The sequence below is a fragment of the Falco biarmicus genome, chromosome 4 (assembly GCF_023638135.1).
Source record: "Falco biarmicus isolate bFalBia1 chromosome 4, bFalBia1.pri, whole genome shotgun sequence".
NCBI lineage: Eukaryota > Metazoa > Chordata > Aves > Falconiformes > Falconidae > Falco > Falco biarmicus.
The window spans coordinates 29,562,608-29,583,058 of NC_079291.1; the positions used below are offsets into that span (position 1 = coordinate 29,562,608).

Consider the following 20,451-nt stretch of genomic DNA (forward strand, 5'->3'; position numbering starts at 1 on the left):
AATTTGTAGTGTGTGCATAAACTGACTGAGTGTCCTACAACTCTCCTTCTCCTAAACAAATTACTCATTCTCAGATAAAAAAACCCAGAAAAACAGTCTGTATAATGGCAAGGGAAATCCTTGAATACTAGCCTACCATGTGATTACAAGAGTAACACAGTCCTGAGTTTTTACCAAATTTTGTTAATTCTAAAATATCCCTACTTCTCCATGTATTCTTCATTATGTCTTTGGAGGGTTTTTTTGACAGAAACTTTTCTCAACTCAGTTGAAGTTGATTGTTTTCATAACTGTTTTCACCTATATTTTCCCCTCTGTTCATGGATAGCTAGAACTGTACTTCAAACTCCCCTGGTTTCCACCTCCCACATAGTTCTCTTACATCTTCGGCGCCTTCGCCACCCTCCCTCACAACAGCACTTTAACAGAGGAAGTGCTTCTATAGCTCATGTCTGCATTACTACTCCATTTATTAAATCCTCTCATATTTTTTTCAAACCTCTTTCCCTCCTGCCAGTCCGTCCCTCATACTTCTTGAAGAAACCTAGGTAAAACTTACTATATCCTGTGGAATTCCTTCTATGATAACTATTGCCAATTCTTAAAAGAAACAATAAGGTGAAATGTTCTTCTTTTTATGAAACAGATCCTGTAGGAAAAACAGTGACAGCAAATAAAATGATGCCAACTTTCTGATGTGTGCGTGGGAATGACTGGCTCTGTCTTTGGAGCCTGGAACAGTTTTGAGCATATGCATGACACAAGCTGGTGAGCATCTACTGGACTCCCAAGGTAAAGAGCTCTCCCAGATTTAGGTCCCACTAAATTTCAGCGGCTGCTGTGCAAGGATTTTTATGATGAACATTTTGAGACATCTAAGTAATTTCTATATAGTCCTTTAACAGTATGTATTTACATATATACTAATTACATCACTATTCATGTCAGCATGAAATCTCAAAAAAACTAGGTATTTTATGTTTCTTGGTGATATTGTAATACGTGTATTTTTTTATGCATTTTAAAACTTCAAGGTCAGATTCCAAGACCTCACAAGGCTGAAGAAAAAATGCATGTTTTTTCAACAAGGATTTTGATCTAGACATGAAACAAGTAGATGAAGAAAATTAAGAACTTACTGTCTGTGAGAAAAAGAGGTGTGAACAGGTAAATAAAAGGCAATCACTAACATTTTACTAAATGTAAACAGGGGTAGCAAACATCAAAAAGAGTCTCTATGTAGGACTAAGCACTAACAGTCTGGTTTCGCTACCCCCTCTCATACTGTTACTGCTCAACACCAACAAGGTGGTGGCCTTGGGCACCAAGAAAGAAAAAGGAAACTTGGATTAAGAACAGAACAGTTAGGGGAAATTATTAAGTTAACGTTAAGCTTCCTCATTATACCCTTCCAGACTTCACTGAAATTGAATAGCTGTGGTTCCTCCCTGTGGCATGCATACCTTCAACCACAAGGATTGTGAAAGAGAACAATAGTCTTTGATTGTAAAAACAAGATTTATATATTTGGCATTTTCAAATAATCCATTCTGTTCTCCTTCTCTTGTCTCCCTTTGATGATACTCGGTTTCATTACTAGAAGGAACATGTTATCATTAGAATAAAGCATCCTGCATTTCAAGCACATTCATCCACAAAGGGCTTGAATTCTTGGAGCTCTTTTCATGTTTGTATACTCCACAAGCTGGAAGAAGTTTACAACCAGGAGACACAAAACAAAGAAAACAGATGTGTTGGCTGTGCTCAGATTATACTAAATGCAAAAGTACCTTTACAGTCATGCACAGAACTGCCAGCCTGACAAAAAGAAATGAGCTCCTTATTATGTAATGGGAGTTAAACCAGGACTATATCATTCAACCATGCAAAGGCTTCCACTGATTTTGCAAGCCTTTTTACACAAGTAACATTACGAAGTAGAACAAACCAGGTGCCCCCCAAATGTGCGCACATATAGAAACACATCATTTATTTAGAGAAGAAAGGTAAAAAAGAAAAGATAGAGTTCATTAGATAATTGTAATCCAGTAATACATCACTGTTTTATAAATTGCCAGCTTCCTGAGAAACAGCTACAGCCTGAAGTTGCACTGACACCCAGCTGAAGATCTGCCACTTTACTATTTTTGCTGTTCTTTACTAAACTGTCACTAAAAGCTTGCTCCTAGTTAAACACATACAAGCACAAAGATCCCAGTGAATTTCCTTGGGGGAGAACGTACCTCACTCAGTTTTTGAATGACAACTCTGCTTTAGGATTCAAGTTTTTTCACTGAGTAGAAATGTTAGTGAAGCAGTCACAAAAAAAATGGTTTGCTAAAAATGTGTCAATTTGCCGAGGCTTCCCGTTATGTCTGTGAAAAGCCTCTAGAAGGCTAATTGAACAGCAAACATCACTTTTATGTAACAAAACTAGAGGGGTCCATTTTGGAGGAGCTGTGTGCATATGTGACATGTTCACACTGAACATGGAGCTCGACAGTGGCAGCCCCTAAAAATAGCACCTGGATATCCTTGTTCTCATCAGCAACCACAACCCTCTCTTCTCCGTCGTTTGGTGCATCAATCTGGCACCCCTCTGCCTCCTCCAGAAGAGACAGGAGCAGTGGTACCTTCAAGCCCCTCATATTTCAGTAGAAGAGGGGGAGATAAAGAGGATGTTTGCATCTGATGCAAGCACACATTTTAAACAATATCCCTGACCCTCAGCAGGCAGTTATCATGTTGTTTTGGCAGCAGGAAGGAATCTGTGGTTTTTCTTGAGTGTTGCTCTTCTTTATTTAAACTACCAGAAATAAAGTAAAAATGACAGAATGCTCTGTCTATAAATAATCATTCCGGTGTACAGTTATATTAGGAGGTAACTCAGATGGCATGATAACGCCTAACAGGCTAATCTTAGACCTGTAATGCCATAAGATGAAAATAACTAGGCTAAGAATAACTGACCCAGAGGAGTCAGCCTGTTAAAGGGATCCACAGAACAGGGCATTTTAGATGTTCATGTGTTTAACAATATCTTCCAATTAGTTTCTGTACAACATTTTGGATTGTACTCATCATATTAAAGACCCACCCATAACTGTAGTTGGGAAAGGTTGAAAAGTAACACCACCTGAAACCTTCCCCATCATCCACACCCAAACCTGAAATTAATGTGTACATACACATATATTTGCAGGCTATCTATCTATTCTGCTTTCTCACAGCTTTTGCTTTCTCTGCAAAGACTATACAGAAGAAAGGGGCTGGGCAGTCAGTACAGAAACAGAGATATGATCAAAACTCTGGTAGTAGGAAGAATTGCAATTCCTCATATCCAACACAAACCTTCATGAATTAAATGGATTCTATGTATATTTTTTACAGGAGGGAAGACTCTGGCTGAAACTGCCTTTTGAGTGCAGCACAAACCAATAGGTTTAGGAAACAGCTAAAATAATAAACATCTGAAGTAAAAAGCTCTTTTCCAATAAAGTGCTTTAGCTCAACACACCAAAGAGAGGGGAGCTACTGACCAAGTGCCAGTACTAGTGAACCTCAGTATTAAATGCAGTGTTTAATGGCATCAGGAAAGATGCTCAAAGAGGTTTTGAAATTATGCTCACATTCTTTTTTTATTTACTTCCCAGATTTTGTAGCTTGTTATTGTTGTCAATCTTGTACTTTGAAATTCTTACAGCAGGCTTCTCCCACAACGTATGAATATACCTTCTAATACAAAGTAAGACTGTCAGGTAATCACACGGCTCCAGAAGCTGGGGCTTAAATAAAAAGAAAGAAAAAGCAATGTTACAGCATCAGACGACATATGAAGTTTGCAACATTGGTTTGTACTCAATGTCTTCTCAATAATGCAAAACAGAAAAAGCAGCTACATTCCATTTTACCACACTTTTGTTCAACTAAATTCACAAACAGTGTCTTGTCCAGCATACATTATTGGGCAGAGCTTCTACTCAAAATCAGAGATTTCAACCACATAGGACCTGCAGGTCTGCGTTGCTTGTCTCTTCTTGTTGTAGTAATTGTTTAGGCCTTACTCTTCAATAAAAATTAATTCAAATACTTCAGCTACTGATATGAAACACCTAGATTTTTTTTCTACCTACCCTTTATGACAGGCATTGAAAAAGCTTCTACAGCTGTTATCCAGAACTTCCCTGAACTGAATTTTCACACTCATTTTCTTTCATTATTCTGAAGAGAATCACAAAGTATAAGCTCAGCATATCTATTCTCACTCTCTCCGAAGAGTTATTGCCTATGTTATCACATATGCAACATTTTGTATCCTGTATCTGTAAGAAGTTTACGTTACTTGATTCAGATATGCAAATATGTCAAGTTTTTAATGAGCATCAGAGCAAACCTTTAAATGAACTTGCTTTCTGCAATATCTCCACGGGAACCGTTGAGGTGGTGAAAAGTTTTGTTTGGCCAGAAAAAAACGGAAGAGCAAATACCAAAGAATTTCACCTGAAGGCAATATAAACGCACGTACACAAATGTGCATATGTGGTCATAAAGCCATGCAATAGGTACAACATATGAGAGAAATTTTGTACATGGGGGCTTACTGAGAGAAGAAAGCTCATGAGGACCTGTCAACCCATGCGCAATATGATGTCTGTAGCATTCATTCTGTCATTTATATTCAAGTGACACAGCTTGAATTTCCTGACTTGTGCAGAGAACAAAATGCTGGGACTGCATGCAGCTACTACACTTGTGAAGTTGCAGGTGTTTCACAAGCCTGTAGGTAGATGAAGTAAATCAAATCAATAATTCTGAATCATTACATTCCCTTTAGAATAGTTTTGCTCTCTAGATTCCTGAGCCTGACAGGTATCATTTTCTGTATTTTCACAGAAGGGTTAGCTGGCGTAAGCAGGATTGCATAACTTGCTCAGGTCACCTGTCAACTCAGTGATGAGCCAAGGCTTTAAGTTCAAGATCTCCTTGAACTCTTGATTTTTCAACACAACAGCTTTGGGCAGGAAGGAGAGGATCCCTTATCCAATAAAAGCTAAGGTGGAATTTAGGGAGGCTAGTACAAGGCTGTATGTCAAAATATGGCCAGTGAAGCAAATGTAGCAACTTTACCTTTTGGAAAAACAGCACAATATCTTAAATAACCAGAAGTTAATGAAATCAGCATTTACATCTTAGAGTCCCACATCTACAGATACCATGGCTGGGCAGGTTGGTTCTTCTCCTTCACACAATTGACATCTATTTTGTAGCCCTGCATTAGTTATTTCTTGACTGCATTTTAACGAGCATTCTTGCCGCAGACTGTGCTGTACCACGTGCTTTTTTTCAATGACTAATAGTTTACTACTTGTCTTGAGGTAGCAAGAGGCCAGATGAACACTGAGGTCCACTGTGTCACTGCACACACATGGAAGTTGAGACTTTTGGGGTAAAATACAGCAACAATGTAATTAAATTGTAACTCCAACTAAGAGGCTTTAGACTCCAGATCTATTTTTTAAACCATGAAACTAAAATAATTATGGTACCAAATAAGAATATCTCACCATCATACTCTTAAATAAAGATGCACAGCACTTACTGCTGCATTTTAGAGCAACAGTACCATATGGGAGAATCTAGTGCAGTCTTCTCAAGATAGCTGAAACTGCTCTCTGCTGTAAGGTGTAGGTGTCTGCAAATTACACAGCTTCTTGAGTCAGTGCCGATCTAGATTGCTCCATTCATAATTAGACTTTTGATTGGTACCTATCCAGATCATCTCATTCATAGTATGATTTACAAGCAGGGATGGAGACAGACAGGCAAAGCAGTAATTGAGGGAATACCAGGAGAACTGCTTCACATGACACAGGTATTTCCTATGCCTGCTATTGTCAGAAATTCCTTAGACAGTTTGTTTGCAAATACATATCCGTTGGCCATTGAATCTGTCTTCTTTGGGGATGGCTCCAGCCCAGCTGAAAATGAGAGTTGCATAATAGATTCTCAAGTCATCTGGAAACTAGCAAACCTAAAACTCTATTGAGTGTTTAGTTTGTGCTTTCTTCAAAGGCATCAAGAATATCAAGGGTGCAGAGTATAAATGTTCAGAGATCTGATTTTTCTTCAATATGTGCAATTTTTTAACCTGAACAAAAGTTACATACATGTAAGTGAAGATAACTAAAGTAAGGACACTGATAAGCAAAGATCAAATGACTGATTCTAGCTACTCCAAACACTACAGCCTATTGTCATACCCTGGCTCTTTCTTTCTCCCCTATATGCAGCATAGAGGGAGACAATACCTGAAAAGTTACCAGATCCTGCAAGACCCTGAACTCAAGGGAACTGAAGGTAATTGACAGCAGCACCAGGCATTGTAGTTTCATGGGACATGAATTAAACTGCAGACTATGTATGCTGTCAACTACTTGCAGTCTAGTTGTGTATTTCAAAGGCCAACAGAATCACTGGGGAATATTTTGTGTTCTACAGAATATGTATTTAAACATCTTTTACCTGAGGATAATGCTCTTGACTAGGTTTTTGTTTTGTTTCGTTTTAAAGTCTAAAAGCCCCCTCTATTCTACCTAGTACTAGAGGGGAAATTGTATATGCTACATGGGCCTAATGTGATATCAGATAAAAATCAACCGTTACATGATATTCTTGACTCCAGTGAAGAAAAGCAGAGCTATAAACTTACAGGAAATTACTCCCTTTCTTGTGTTTCAAATGAGAAAATTGCCATTACTCAAGCAACATTAGTTGGCAGTTAAAAGGTAGCATAGTGAGCTAAAAAACCTGATTTTCAGTTGTATACAGCAAACTTCAACTTGTCATAGCATTAAGAAAAAACAACACATGGGAGGGGAAGGTGCCTGTCTTATCTCTTTGACCAATAAAAAAAGCACTAGACACCTTCTCAGCTGTTCAGGAAAACCAAAGAAAAGCAACAATTCTTGAACAAGAGGTCAGCATTGTAGATGCCTTTGCGGAACTCTAGTGCTTTCAGAAAAGTTCTGCTTTTACCCACTGCCTTTGCTACAGTTTCTTTGTTCATATTTGTAAACAAGTCTTTCACGTGATTTCTGTCCTTGACAAAGGAACTGTAATTGGTGACCAGCGTCTCTTCTAAGAAGTTAGAGAAACAGTAAATTCTTCGAGAAATCCAGAAACAACCAACCAACCCAGCAGCTTTATGAAGGAATAGAAAAACTGGCAATCTTTGACATCACCAGTTGGAAGTCTCCTTTCCCCTTAGGTATTCTCATTATTTTAACTTGCACCTAATAGATTTTCAATCTCTCATTCCCTCCTTCAGTCTATAATCATTCTGAGGTAGCTTAGGCTTTCTGTATTGAAAAACGCTAACCATGAGGTTAAGACATATCTAAGTCTGTTCTAATAGGAAAGATATTACCATTTGACACAGCCACAAATTATTTTCATATTTGAAACCGTAAGTCTGCTCTAAAATTATATGTAAGAAAGAAACACAAGTAAAACTATATGTTCTTGTTCTTTAAAGCAGGAAAAGAAAGTGTTTTTTTTTTTTTTAAACAGACAAACATGGGCTCAACAGGTGTACCAAAACAGGCAATACATGAAGACAGCCATGGTCTACACATATAATGAATCTTAAAAACTGAGAAGCACTGCCAAGTTTTGTGAAAGAAGAATAAGAAAAAGAAAAAAAAAAAAGGAAAAGGGAGAAAACTAAGACTAAAGTACATGTAAACAATTCACTCTGCATTCTACACACAGGACTTCTATAAATCCCACTTTATGCAAAACAAAGTCAGAAACCTAGAATTAAAAATATATAAACCAGACAGCATTGTGCCTTGAAAGATGGAACTGGAATTCATAGGGTTTAAGAGAGAATGGGCAAAAGTAACATGAAATGTTGACTTTTTTAGCCTGTCTAAAATGACATTTCATCTGAACAGCAACAATTCTTCCAACTTAATTCATCCTCAGTACATCATTTGCAAGTCTCAAACACAGCTAGAAAAGAAACTAGAAAATACATGGGTAGCTTCAAAGACATGAGGAAACATACAACGTTCTTTCAGAGCAGCTTTGAAATACCTTCATGGAAAAACACATCCAATTTACATCTGACATTACATCAGACCACTATTGCCAGGTTCACAAATGTTTTTAAAGTAACAAAATAGGTAAGTATGCATATTAAAGACATTTTAAAGTAACACTGTAATGAAAAGAGAAATATATTATTATTAAACTCCCTTTATATGCAAACTGAAGAAAAGCAAACTCACAGGAGGACCCAGTCCTGTTTACAATAGACATATGATCAGAATTGCCTATGAGGGGCTCTAACTGCAGCCCTCTGACAAGGTCTGTCTTGAGGAAGCCTCTCACTGAATAAGCCTGTACCATGAGCCCCATTTTGCAACCACACAACAAAACAAACAAGGAATCCCAAACTTGATTTCAGTTGTGAGCATTTTGCTCTGGCTGGAAAGCAGCAGACTGAAGGAGACAAACTCCCCACAAAAGCAGCAGCTGCTGTCTAACATGCTACCATAATTATTTAACAGCAACTTACATAAAGCCTACAAAAATAATTTCTTTAACGGAAGGGTGGGGTTTTTTGTTTTGCTAGGTTGTATTTTCCCTGTCAGCCACTGAAGTCTGAAGTACGGAGCTGTCTCTTACCTGAGCTGATCATACTGTGCATTCTTTGCTGAGCCAAGAGCTGTTCACGTCCAGAAACCCCATCTGAGGAAAAACACGATTCACTCTCGTAAATTGTCTGCAGCATATTCCAACTGGTCTGCACTTCAGCTACACAAGAGATTCATCACTGCACTTGCACAGGGGCGTCGGGCATGACCCTCTGCGGTCCTACCTCCTCCAGCGAGGGCTGTAAGATAATACGCTTCGGCAATTAGCAATGTTTAAGCACTTGCACAAATATCTATTGGGAGAGGGGAAAAAACCCCAAATCCTCTCTCAGCAGCCCCCGCCTGCAGGAAGGGAGCTGAGAGCGTGCAAGGGGCTGCGCACCGCCGAGTTTGAGCAGTTGTGTTCGGGCAGCCAACGGCAGGTGGAAGAAGAAATGAAGAAATATCTCCGCGCTTCGGGCTTTCTGGCAGGGCGGGGGGGGGAAACACAGCCTCTTACAAACCATCAAACCAAATAAGCCACCTTTCAAGGGACGGGAGCCCCGGAGGGTTTAGTCTGAATTACCCCAGCCTGGACCAGTGTTGCTGTCCCTGCGCCCCTCTGCGCTCCCTCGGCCGGGCGGCTGGACAAAGTTGGCGGGAGCAGCAGCGATAACTCATTTGCATTTGAATCGACACCCGCGTGGCCCAGCGGCGGCAGAAATAGAACAATGGCCGGCCTGAGCCAAAAATAGGTCAAGCATGGCCTGGTGATTGGAGCCTGCATTAATGCGTTTAAAAATACCACAGCAAACACAGCTGTCCAGTCTCTGTCTTTCAAACCTCCGGCGGCGGCCGCTGCCGCTGGGCCTCGAGCGCGATTAACCCCTTCCCCCTGCCCAGCCCGTTTTGTTGGGGAGAAGACAGGGAGGGAGGAAGGGAAGGCAGGGGAGCGGGACAGAAACGCTGCTCGCCTGGGACGCGTGCCCCTCTCCCTCCTTGCCATCCCCAGGGAGTATTTTGCAAAAAGCGAGCAAAACGACACAGCCTCTGTATCGGTCCTAAAATAACGCCGGGAGTTTTGCTGGCAATGTGGTTTCTGCCTCGCCCACGCGCAGCCATCCTGCTGTTCTATTTTTGCTGCCCGTTTCTCTGGCTACGCTGCAGTTGGCTTCGGTGGGGGAGCTGGGCTGCTGCCTGCTCCCTGCAGGACCTGCAGCCGCCCTGCGAGAGGCGATTTCTGAAGCTAATCGGGTTGGGAGGGAGCAGAAGGTGGGGGCAGATGTTAATGAGGGACCGGGTTTTGTGTGTGCAGTTATAAGCATCCTTTCCGTATTTAGCATGCTTGATATAATTCTTATAGTAAGTCACCAGTTGTGGCACAGCATGTTAGACACGCTTACCGACTGCACTATTCGGTTGACTTGCTAAAATTTGGAGAGGGGCTGAGCAGCTCACACTTATTTTTAGAAGCATTAGGCAATTTGTGTGGCGTCTTTCTCAGTTTTACAAGATTATATGGTTTCAGAAGAGCAACATTTGACAGCGTATCAGACAAGAGCACCGTGCTCCTCTGCATCTCGGCAGATTTCATGCATGCTATGTGAAGGTTATTTTTCATAATGATATTTCAAAAATTGTGTTATCTTGTTTGCTGATTAATATACCTATATGTAGACAAGTTTCATTTCACTGTTACAGATAGTACTTTACTTCTCTAGGTCTTACTCTGCCTTATAGCACTTGTTACACTGGTGACCAAAGCCTGTCACTACCGACATATATGATACAGCAGCCTGACCACTCACCTACCAAAATTACGAGTCCCCTTCCACGTCCCTGCTCTAGGGGAGCAACAATGGCCACAGAGACATGATACCTCACTGTAATCAAGAAGCCAACACAGAGGTTGTCTCGGAGCTTTCTAGAAATCCACCAAATTCTCAACTATCTTCAGCATTTTTTGCTCCTGAAGAGACAAGAATCTGCCCAACACCTGAGGCTTGGTTCTGCCTTTCAGCAAAGGATCATCTGTCTGCTCTTTAAGTAACAGAATGTATTGTACCCGAGGGTAAAAAAACCCAAACAAACACCTCTCACAATTGTGTTACCCAAGAAAAGATTCACAATAACAAAATTCTGGGAAACACCTGTGACATTTGGATACTCCGTGGCACCCGTGAGGTCTGTGGCTCAAGTCTCCTCCATCATCCCAAACCTTTGCCTTCCTCCACATGCCAAATGACCTGATCCTGTTCGGATCTGTCCCCAGACAGATGCAGACTGCAACAGCTGATAACAGGGTGTTCCCCACAGGATCATCAAGTTAGCACCTATTGCTGCTTAACACCCCTGTGTCCTTGCCTTCGTTCTTCCCTCTCCACAATATTCCTCAGGAAGCGCTCCTCCCAGGGAAGTGCTGAAGCTCTGCAGATGTCATACACCCAGCTCTGCAAAGGGGCATGGACATGGGCAGTGGCAGCACAGCGACAGGTAGAGTGTTACAGGACAAGGTAGGGGATCAGCATCATATGTGCAACTGTACCATTGACAACCGATGATTTGGTATCATTTTCTCCTGAAAATAAAAATACCCAAATTTTTTGTGGGTAATATGCAGCACTTTCACAGGACAGGGCGGAAGACACAAGTGCAAGGGGGATCACCGATATAACCAGAAATCTCCTCTAATGCAGAAAATGCTTTTTATAGACAGAAGTAAATAAAAAGTGGAATTGCTTATGCCTTGAGCCAACCAGAACATGACCCTGTTTAGCGATTCAGTGCCCCAAAATATTCAAATCTCGTATTACAGGGAAACACTGGATGAATCAGTTAAAAACAAGTCAGAACATGGAAAATTGTGGCGTGTGGGATCCTGGTATTAGGTACCCATACGTGTTTATAACTTCTTATATATGCAGCTGCACTTTTAAAGATAGCATTCACAGCTCTAACTGATTTCAAATACTTCAGTAACTATATAAAAGCAAACTATATGCAAGAGTAGAAAATGTACATTCAGATATATAGCTGCAAGCATTCTTAATTTTGGCATACGTATTTTAAGTTGACAGACACATAAACTCTCCTATGTTAGCTAATTCACAGACCATAATAACTACAGCATTGTGCTTTATATTTTAGATGCTATATAAAAATTTTATCAAAATATTTTACTTATGAAGTCAGTCACCCCAAAGTTAGGGCTTTTACAACTTGAATTCTTCCGACTTGCTTCGACGTATTATGGGCCTACTTTGCTACATGCTTAGTTTTAAACACGTGTGTAAATTCATCCCTTTTCAACATAATATTTAAGCACATGCTCAAATTCTATTGATTGCAACAGAATTTAAGCACATAGTTAAACACTTTGCTGAGTCAGCCCAGCCTTTAACTGCATGATCACGTGAGTTTAAATAGCTCCTTTAGAGTCCCACAGGGGAAGGATAAAGGGTTCATGCCTGACGAAAATCTGTTTTTTATTTTTAAAGCTATGTATGTTATAAGGTGACATTTTCATACAGGAACATGAGGTTTTTTGTTCTGTTTTTTCAAATGCATTTCCTAAACTTAGAGAACTTTAATGATACTGGAGGTCAGAGTAAACTGTTGAAATGATTTAGTGCTGCTGAGGTGATTCTAAATGCAATCAGCAACTTTATAGAAAACGTAAGGCATGTTAGTAGCACTAAAATCTCATTACAGGGGTTTCACAATGTGTTTCTCTTATTTTTCTTCTCAGTTGCTAAAAACAAATAAATATAAGGAAATTAAATCTGGAAACCACATTACTGCAACATTAAGACTGAGAAATTAAGCACTCAAATTAGAAAGAGCTAAGATTTCTACTGCATTATTAACTGCAACATTACAATTAAGTAGCATTTTTCTCTTACTTTCCTTTTTAAGTACAAAACAGTTTATTACTGGTTGTTTTTGGCACATCCCATTTCTCACTCATGTTATTCTGAAGCATAGCCTTCATTAATATTAATAGCTTAGTTTCAACTTTTGCAGTTTTCTTAAGTGTAAATGAATTCTTGCATAATTTTTCTACCATTTCTACCATACAATTTGCTCAATTGTATCATATAAATGTTACATACAAAATTAAAATAAAGAGAGTTGTCCATTCAGCCTTCCTTCAGCCCCTTTTTCATTTGGCAAGTGAAAACACAGGAAGTAATAACATGCACCAATATCAAGCAATGCATAAACAAGTGGGAGCTAAATTGAGGTTGCATGGATTAAAGACCATTAAATCTGGTCTATTGCAGTACTGAAGGTCTGAGTTCTAATCTTTGCAGCCTAAAGAACTCCTAACTATTTTTTGTATATCTAATCATCAAGATTAAAGAAATAAAAAAATTAACTATTGTATAGAACAGATGTTTCTGTAGCCACAGTTCATTAGATACCATTAGTACCACATGAAACCCAAACATCCAGCATAAATTACTACAGCTTACGCTTGAGGATTAACTAGGTTAACAAACAGCCTAAGACTATTACCACAGAGAAGCAGATGGTTTGGGAGCAGAAAGAAATCAAGGGAGATGCTCAAGTGGTCTGGTTCTGCTCTTTCCTGGAACTAAGGGATCGTATTCCAACCCTCTGGGGCAGTTAAAATGGATCACTTAATCCACGTGCTCTGGTTGGAAAGATGCAGTGTGGGGATGTCTCTGATAAGTTTTCTGTGTAGCAAGCCTTTGGCATTGCCTGTGCAGGAATACAGGTTGCTTTTCCTTTGCTGTGCTGTGAAACCATGTGCTGGGCACTTCTGAAGTGAGGAGAAAACTGTGATTCTAAACCTGTTTAAGCTCAATTCAAGCTTCAAAGGAATTTTCTGGGACAAAGAACAGCATTTCTGTAGCTTTAGAGGATTTTGTGACGAACAATGGGAGAATAAAATTTGAAAAAGTTTTGAGGATAAGGAGCATTATGCTAGATAAATGTATAGGTCTCTACCATCTCTCATATAATAATACAGAGAGCCTTGCATCTTTCTCATGCAAATTATCTCAGGGTTTTGGAACTAACTGATGGCTTATCACTTCTTTCTCCTCTTAAAATATGCCTTTCGGTTCACATAAATGAGTCTACTAGAAATTAAGTCCTAGATTCAGAACAACACCTCAACACTGCATACTTGATTAGAAGCACAAGGCTTAAGTTAAGAATATGCTTAAGGGCTTTATAAATTCAAAAGGTAACTTCCTGAATCACAAAGCTCAAATAATTTAAAAAAACAGAGAGCTATCAAATAAATTAATATTTAGGTTAGGAAATACATACACAATTCAATTATTCTGCTGACATTGTTACTCATCAGGTTGGAACTAAAACCTCCATATTTTGTGGCAAGGCTGAGGTAAATTGCAAACAAACAAGCGATACAGCCAAAAGCAACATCAGATATTGACAAATAAATGCCTCATACCAGCAAATAAGCATCTTTCCCTTTTTATGCCATTAATGAGGCAAGTAGAAGTATGAGCAATATGAGATTTACTGGGTCGTCCATAGTTACGCCCAGCTCTCTGAGAGCGACGTTAGTGCATACTGTGTCTGCCACATCTAGCTCCACCAGACACACCTGGATGGATATAGATAAAGGAACCCTAGAGCACATAACTGATGATAGCTTGCAATTTGTTCAGCTTCAGGAATTTCAAGCTTGTTGCACTTCTAATGAGAAGATAATCTGTACCTCCATAAAGCATTTTGCACAGGATTTCCTGATGCAAGGTAGCCTGGCAGGTAGATCTAGAACTGACCTAGACAATGAGAGTTCCTGGACAACAGACTACTAAGTCCATACAGCTGGAGAACCAAGAGGATCATCTCTAGCTTGTAGTATATGTCTGAGTTTAAGTGTTTTTTTGGATTTAAGCCAAGAAATGTAGGCCATGCTTGCTGTCTGGAGAACTGCATTGTGAAAATCAATGGCTATGCAAAAGATTTAGGATCACAGCAGAAGACAGCCAACTAAATATGAGCTCCTAGGATTACACTAGGACCAAAAAGACTAATAAAATCCTTGGATATATAAACAAGGTTATATTGAGTAACAGTAGTGAGGTGATATGCATATACCAAAGAGAATATTCTTGTGATACAGTAACTTGTTCCAGTATAGATACCTGAAAAAAGAACGCTGCAAAACTGAGGATGGATAGATAATGCCACAAGCACAAAATAGGTTTAGAAAACCATTGGAAACTCAAAGACCTGAGATACTAAGTTTACTGAAGTAGTTCAGGGATGGCTTGGCATCCCTTGTCTATACATACACAGGGCAAGATGTCCAGTGATGTAGTAAAATGGTCTTTATTTTAAGAAACAAGTCTTTAAGAAAAATCAATCTAGTAGAAAAATTCAATACAGAAACAAATTATAGCTTTACATCAATAGTGGCTGTGTCTCTGGAAAGAAAGCTCTAACAGTTCTGTAGGGCAAACTTAAGGGAGGTTTTGTTGTAGGACTTCAAGTTAGACAGGTCAGATCTGGTGATCATGGGGAGTACCTTCAAAGCTACTAAGAACTACTAAGAATTATTGCTGAACTGATAGTAATAATAAGAACTAAATAGAATAATTATTCCTACATCAGAAAGTTGTTGTCTTTTAAATCATCCTCTCCTGAAAAGCAGAGGTGTGTGGGGGTTTGTTGCTTTTTTGTTTTTTTTTTTTTGTTTGTTTGTTTTTAAATCCCAAATAGGTTTATTTTCCTAAAAGACTGGATAATTTTTACAAGAGAGGCACCAACACTCTAATCACTTCGGGGGAAAAAGTCTTTGTGGAAAAAAACCCCACCACTAAACAACAAAGCCACAAAGTGTTTGCTTTGTTTTGCTATTCAAAGCTGCCCTTTTAAGTCACATAATTAGATCAGTAGGGTCTTTCTAGCTCCAGGCTTGGGTTCATGAAAGGATGAAGTGACTTTGCATAACATGCTACAACCATTGTACAAAACCATATCAGATTTGGAGCAAATAGATACTCATGTAGGTTGGGACAATTGTTCCGTTAAATTTTCAAGGAAATATCAAATAAACCACATATAGTTAGACAACCATTGCTATAAGCTTTTGGAAGCTTGGCCAAGAAAAAATATTTTACATAAAGCACTAAAAGTATGGGCCAAGGAACGGCCCTGAAAAGCCTGGCCACGTGCTGGGCTGCAGGCACACGTCATCCCTCCCACTGCCCTGCCAGCTGGGATCTCCTTTCCCAGCAACTTCACCCCTCACTGGGGAGCATTCAGGCACATGGAGAAACAGCATTACATGCATACACATGCCTCTGGAGCAGCAACAAATTGACTGCTACTGTGATATGAAAAGGTCACATCTCACGCCGGTCAATAACATTGTTATGAAACTACATGAAACGTTCCTGCGTTAGCTGGACCAGGACGGCAGCAAAGTTCAGTCCTGGTCCTCTCCTATTTTTTTTCAGAATGTTTCAGTGAACCCAGATCCAGTTTTCGTCTTTCTTCCTCATCTTGAACTCTAATAAGGAACAGATCTGCAAACCAAAATGTTATTGATACAGAGCTCAACATTTTTACAGTGTCGGTGAATTTTGTGCAATGCTAAAAGGATGTAACTGACTTCAGTGAGTGAACTGTAATTCTTTGCCTGACTTCAGCAGAACCAGGATATTTCCTAAGGAACAATATGACTTTAATTCTCCTCGCGGAAGCAACATGCAATGCAAAAAAGAAAAAAAGTCAAAATACAATTGAAAGCAAGGTTTCATAATTCTGAAAGAAAATTACAACACCTTTCAAGTAAACATAACCTCTCCCTTTAGCTAAGTGAAACACCTTGAAAATCTTAATGCAGCTACTTACTGTAACTGAAAATAATTTTACAATATACTATGATGCTGCCAAAATGTGTCACAAACCTGACTTTTGCAAATATTTTGCAGCCAACTGGTGGTATTCCAAAGGCCAGAATCAGTCCCAAGAAGGATTTTACCCATACTTCAAGCTCATTTAGCCAAGTCATACAACCTTCAGTTTGCTAAGCAATCTGTCCCATAGAAGGGATGAAACAAATAGAGAGGGATGCTACAGCAAGTGCTCAGCAGTCACACCTCAGCAGGCAGATGTGGGCAGCTACGGCTGCTGTTTCCATGCATCCTTCATCTGTCCCATCTCTAGCTTTTAGTAGCAAAAGACAAGTGTTCAAGCTCTCTAGGATAAACGGGCAAGACTGGTCCCAAGCCCCACAGTTTTCTGTAAGGAGAGCTTCACAAAAAAACCTGCTAAATTGTTCTGAGCCTCAAACTGCTATGCAATGGCTAAAAAAATGCACAGGACAGAACTGGTAATTCGCATTGAAAGCATGGGGAGCCAGGAAGAACATAAATTGAATCCATGTTCAGACAATAATCTCATTCTAATCAACTGTAATCAGGTATATTTATATCTTGCAAAAAGTTTGGGAGGGGAAAGCTCTTACATTCACTTCAATCCAAAGAGCTGCTGGGAAAGAGCATCCCAAAATGAATTAACAAATGAAAATAACTCGCAAATGCTGGAATCCCAATGCCACAAAGTAAAGATGCCAGACTATTTTAGATGAACTTACGCTTCCGAGTGCAAAGTGTAGGATCAAACTTGGGCTCAGGGCCTGTTCTAAAAATAGCATAGTTCTGTGGCAGTCATCTACACACTTCATATTCTGTCGATTGGTGGTCGAGAGAACAGGGTGGCAAGACAGGTGATAATGGCAGGAAAAAAAACCTTTCAGTGAACAAATCAGAGGTTCTACACCATCACAAGTCAGGTCTCACGTAAGTCATCAGTCATGGGTGGGCTGGCCTGCATATGTTATGATTGCACTTCATTTCCAGCCTCTTCCTCCACTTGTTTAAATAGTAGTCAATGAAATGAACTGCTAAGAACGTTTCCCTGAGGTCTCAAATGCATTTTTTCATTTTAAATCTGCAGTTAATGTAATTAAAGTGTTACTCCTAGTCCATGAAAAATTGAGTGCACATTCAGCAGCCCACAAAACAGTGCCATACACAGGCCAAGTGGCAGTTTTGGCTACAAGTAACCAGCAACAAAAGCTAGACCGTTCAAGGTAGCAGGTATCACCTGCAGACTGTGTCCACAGGAATGAATAAGTAAATCACAACCTAGACTATCTTAAACCTTAATTGTGTGCTCCATCTCCTCTATGTACCTCTGCCAGAATTCCAGCAATAAAGAAAAGCTAAAAAGATGGAGACAGAAAACTTGGACAACTAAAAAATGCACGTACAGTTCACATCACAAATAGTTTATTTAGCATAACTAAAGAAGCTTCCTATGTCTCAGAAGACAAAGGAAGATAATTAAAGCTATGTGTCTTTTTTTTTTTATCTGATAAAGAGGTGCAGCAAAATTCGTCACCACCTTAACTAAAAATAGATGTACTGTAATAACAAAGCTGAAAAAACCCCACATAAGTAAATTACCAGCATGATGAAACAGGCTTAACCTTGGTCAAGCTTTATTTTTTCTTTTTCATTGCCAGTAAGAATGCTTCTAAAAATAGCATCCTCATGTTTTACAATATTAATTTGCTTACCATTCTAAACAAATGCTTGTCTCCACTTTCAGACTATACACAAATGCACCAACCTTACATTTAAGGAGCAATTTACTTGAACTAACACAGCAGAGCTGGTTTTATTTAGACAACTTCAAAGAAGATGCTATTGTAAGCTATCTAATCACAGTATTCTCTTTCAATTACTATTCACAGGCATATAAAGTGTATTACTCTTAGAGATCTTATATATATATGTCTCACATGTGTTTGTGTGTGTGTCTAAGAATATAAATAGATAAACAGCGCACTCTCAGCTACTGGTGTCACACACCACAGCTGAAATACTAAAGTGCACATACATTGACGTAAACAAAAACCTAAAGCTGAAAGCTACATAAGTGTCTAGCTTAAAACATGTGATGATCAAGTATTTTATTGACTTGGGGGCTAAATCATTACATTCACTTTTGTTCATTTAGTGTCCTCTCAGATGCAGCAGAAACCCTCCAGCAATTCAGAGAGGCAGTATGCTATTCTGGGACCCATCAGAAAATGAATGAGTTGAGAAGTTGAGCAACTAACTATATTTGCAAGTGGAAATCTCCAAGGCATACCTACCAACAAGAATTTCAGGCTACAAATGCACTAGGATGGTTGCCAACAGAAATATTTCATCAGTCAGTCTTTTACAGTACTGTAGCTCCCATCTCGGTTTTTGCCAAGTTATTTAGCACTGCAGACACCAGCAACCAACAAGTTTGATAACTGCTTTCATTTCTCACTTTTTCTGGCACTCAACTGTTTTGTGATACTTTGTCTTCTGATCCAGAGACCATAAGCTTGTCACAGTATGCTAAGGGGGTTTTGTGTGCACTGTTGCAATGCGAGGAGGGAGAGAAGATACAGAGATGGTCAGTAGACCTTTAGTGGCTACATATCCCCTAAAGAATGACCTGCAGCTGTGGAGGGCTGGACTGAATAACCATGGTAACTCCTTCAGCCATTTCTTCTCAAGGGGCAATACTTGAGTATTGGAAACACTGCATTTCTAGGCACTGCATGAATCCAAGGACAGTCATTTCTCCAGCACAAATGCTCTTATTTAGGACATGTGTCCTAAATAAAACTGTGTCCTAAATAAGACCATGTGTACTAAACAACCCATTTATGGAACATCTAAATCAAATCAGCTACCGCTGCAGTCTTGGCACCGCTACACTGCCAATCAGTAGAATGATGTTTGCCTGGGTGGGATGCAGGGGCTTCAGTGGCAACACCACATTAAGGAGTTCCCTATGTGTTCCTGCTCCTTTCCTGTCTTTGTGCAGCATGGCAAGGTTTTGTGTGTATTTATTCATTAATTTTAAAGGAAATCGTATTAGTTTTCCAATGCAGTTCAAAAAGCGCAAGGAACAAAAGCAAGACCCCAAAAGCACAAGCAAGAAAAGCAAGAACTTTTTATCATCACAAGGTCCACTGCCTTATCAAGCCACAAGCACAGTGAAAGAAGTTCAAAGTAGTCCTGACAGTGCTATACTACCCCAGAACTCTCTTCACTAGTGGCATGACAGGTATTCAAGAGGACTTGTATCTTGAGAGATCTTTCATGATTTATCAGCCTATGTGGCCAAGCCAATACATACAATCAACATAACTGACTACCCAAATGAGCCAACATCATTTAAAGATACGCACAAAGTCAACAGAAGATGTATTTTGAACACTAAGGGAAAAATACAGTCTTAGAACTCCATAAGGTTTTTTAAAACATTCAATTTTCTAATGATTTGTAGTCTTGATGCTATAGATCTAAATTGTGTTAGTTAAATAAACAATTAAGGTCTCCTTTGAAAAGGAAAACAATATTCTTTAGTTTCTATACAGTATAAACTGCATTTTCTGATGATGCAGAAAAGAGAATATTGGGTTAAGTGAATTATACAAAAACTTCAGTTGAATCTTTATTTTTCATAAAAATTCAGACTAAATTAGGCTACCTTAATCTTAGACTATATAATCCATTTCCTCCACATCTTTCAATGCTCATTTGTAAAACTCCCTCACCAGTGCGTAATCCTGTTCTAGAGAAGACAGCAATCAGAGTGTGCCATTTGTGCACCGAGAGGGCAAAGGGACGTTCCCAACTCTGCTGGCGTCACATGACAGACTGATAAACAATCTATATCGTTTGGCTACCCCATTTGATCAACTTTAAATTTATTTGTATCATCTGCACAAGAGAAAGATGACACA

The 20,451-nt window shown here is 39.4% G+C and overlaps 1 protein-coding gene across 3 annotated transcripts in view; it reads right to left on the reverse strand.

The window, feature by feature from the left end:
* The window catches only part of HDAC9 (histone deacetylase 9), a 485,255-nt gene that overhangs the window by 273,773 nt on the left and 191,031 nt on the right, over positions 1–20,451 (reverse strand). For all 3 annotated transcript variants that reach the window (XM_056333956.1, XM_056333955.1, XM_056333954.1), the window contains exon 3: positions 8,692–8,754. In XM_056333956.1, coding sequence (XP_056189931.1) covers positions 8,692–8,754 — 63 coding nt within the window. The remainder of the gene's footprint in view (positions 1–8,691; positions 8,755–20,451) is intronic.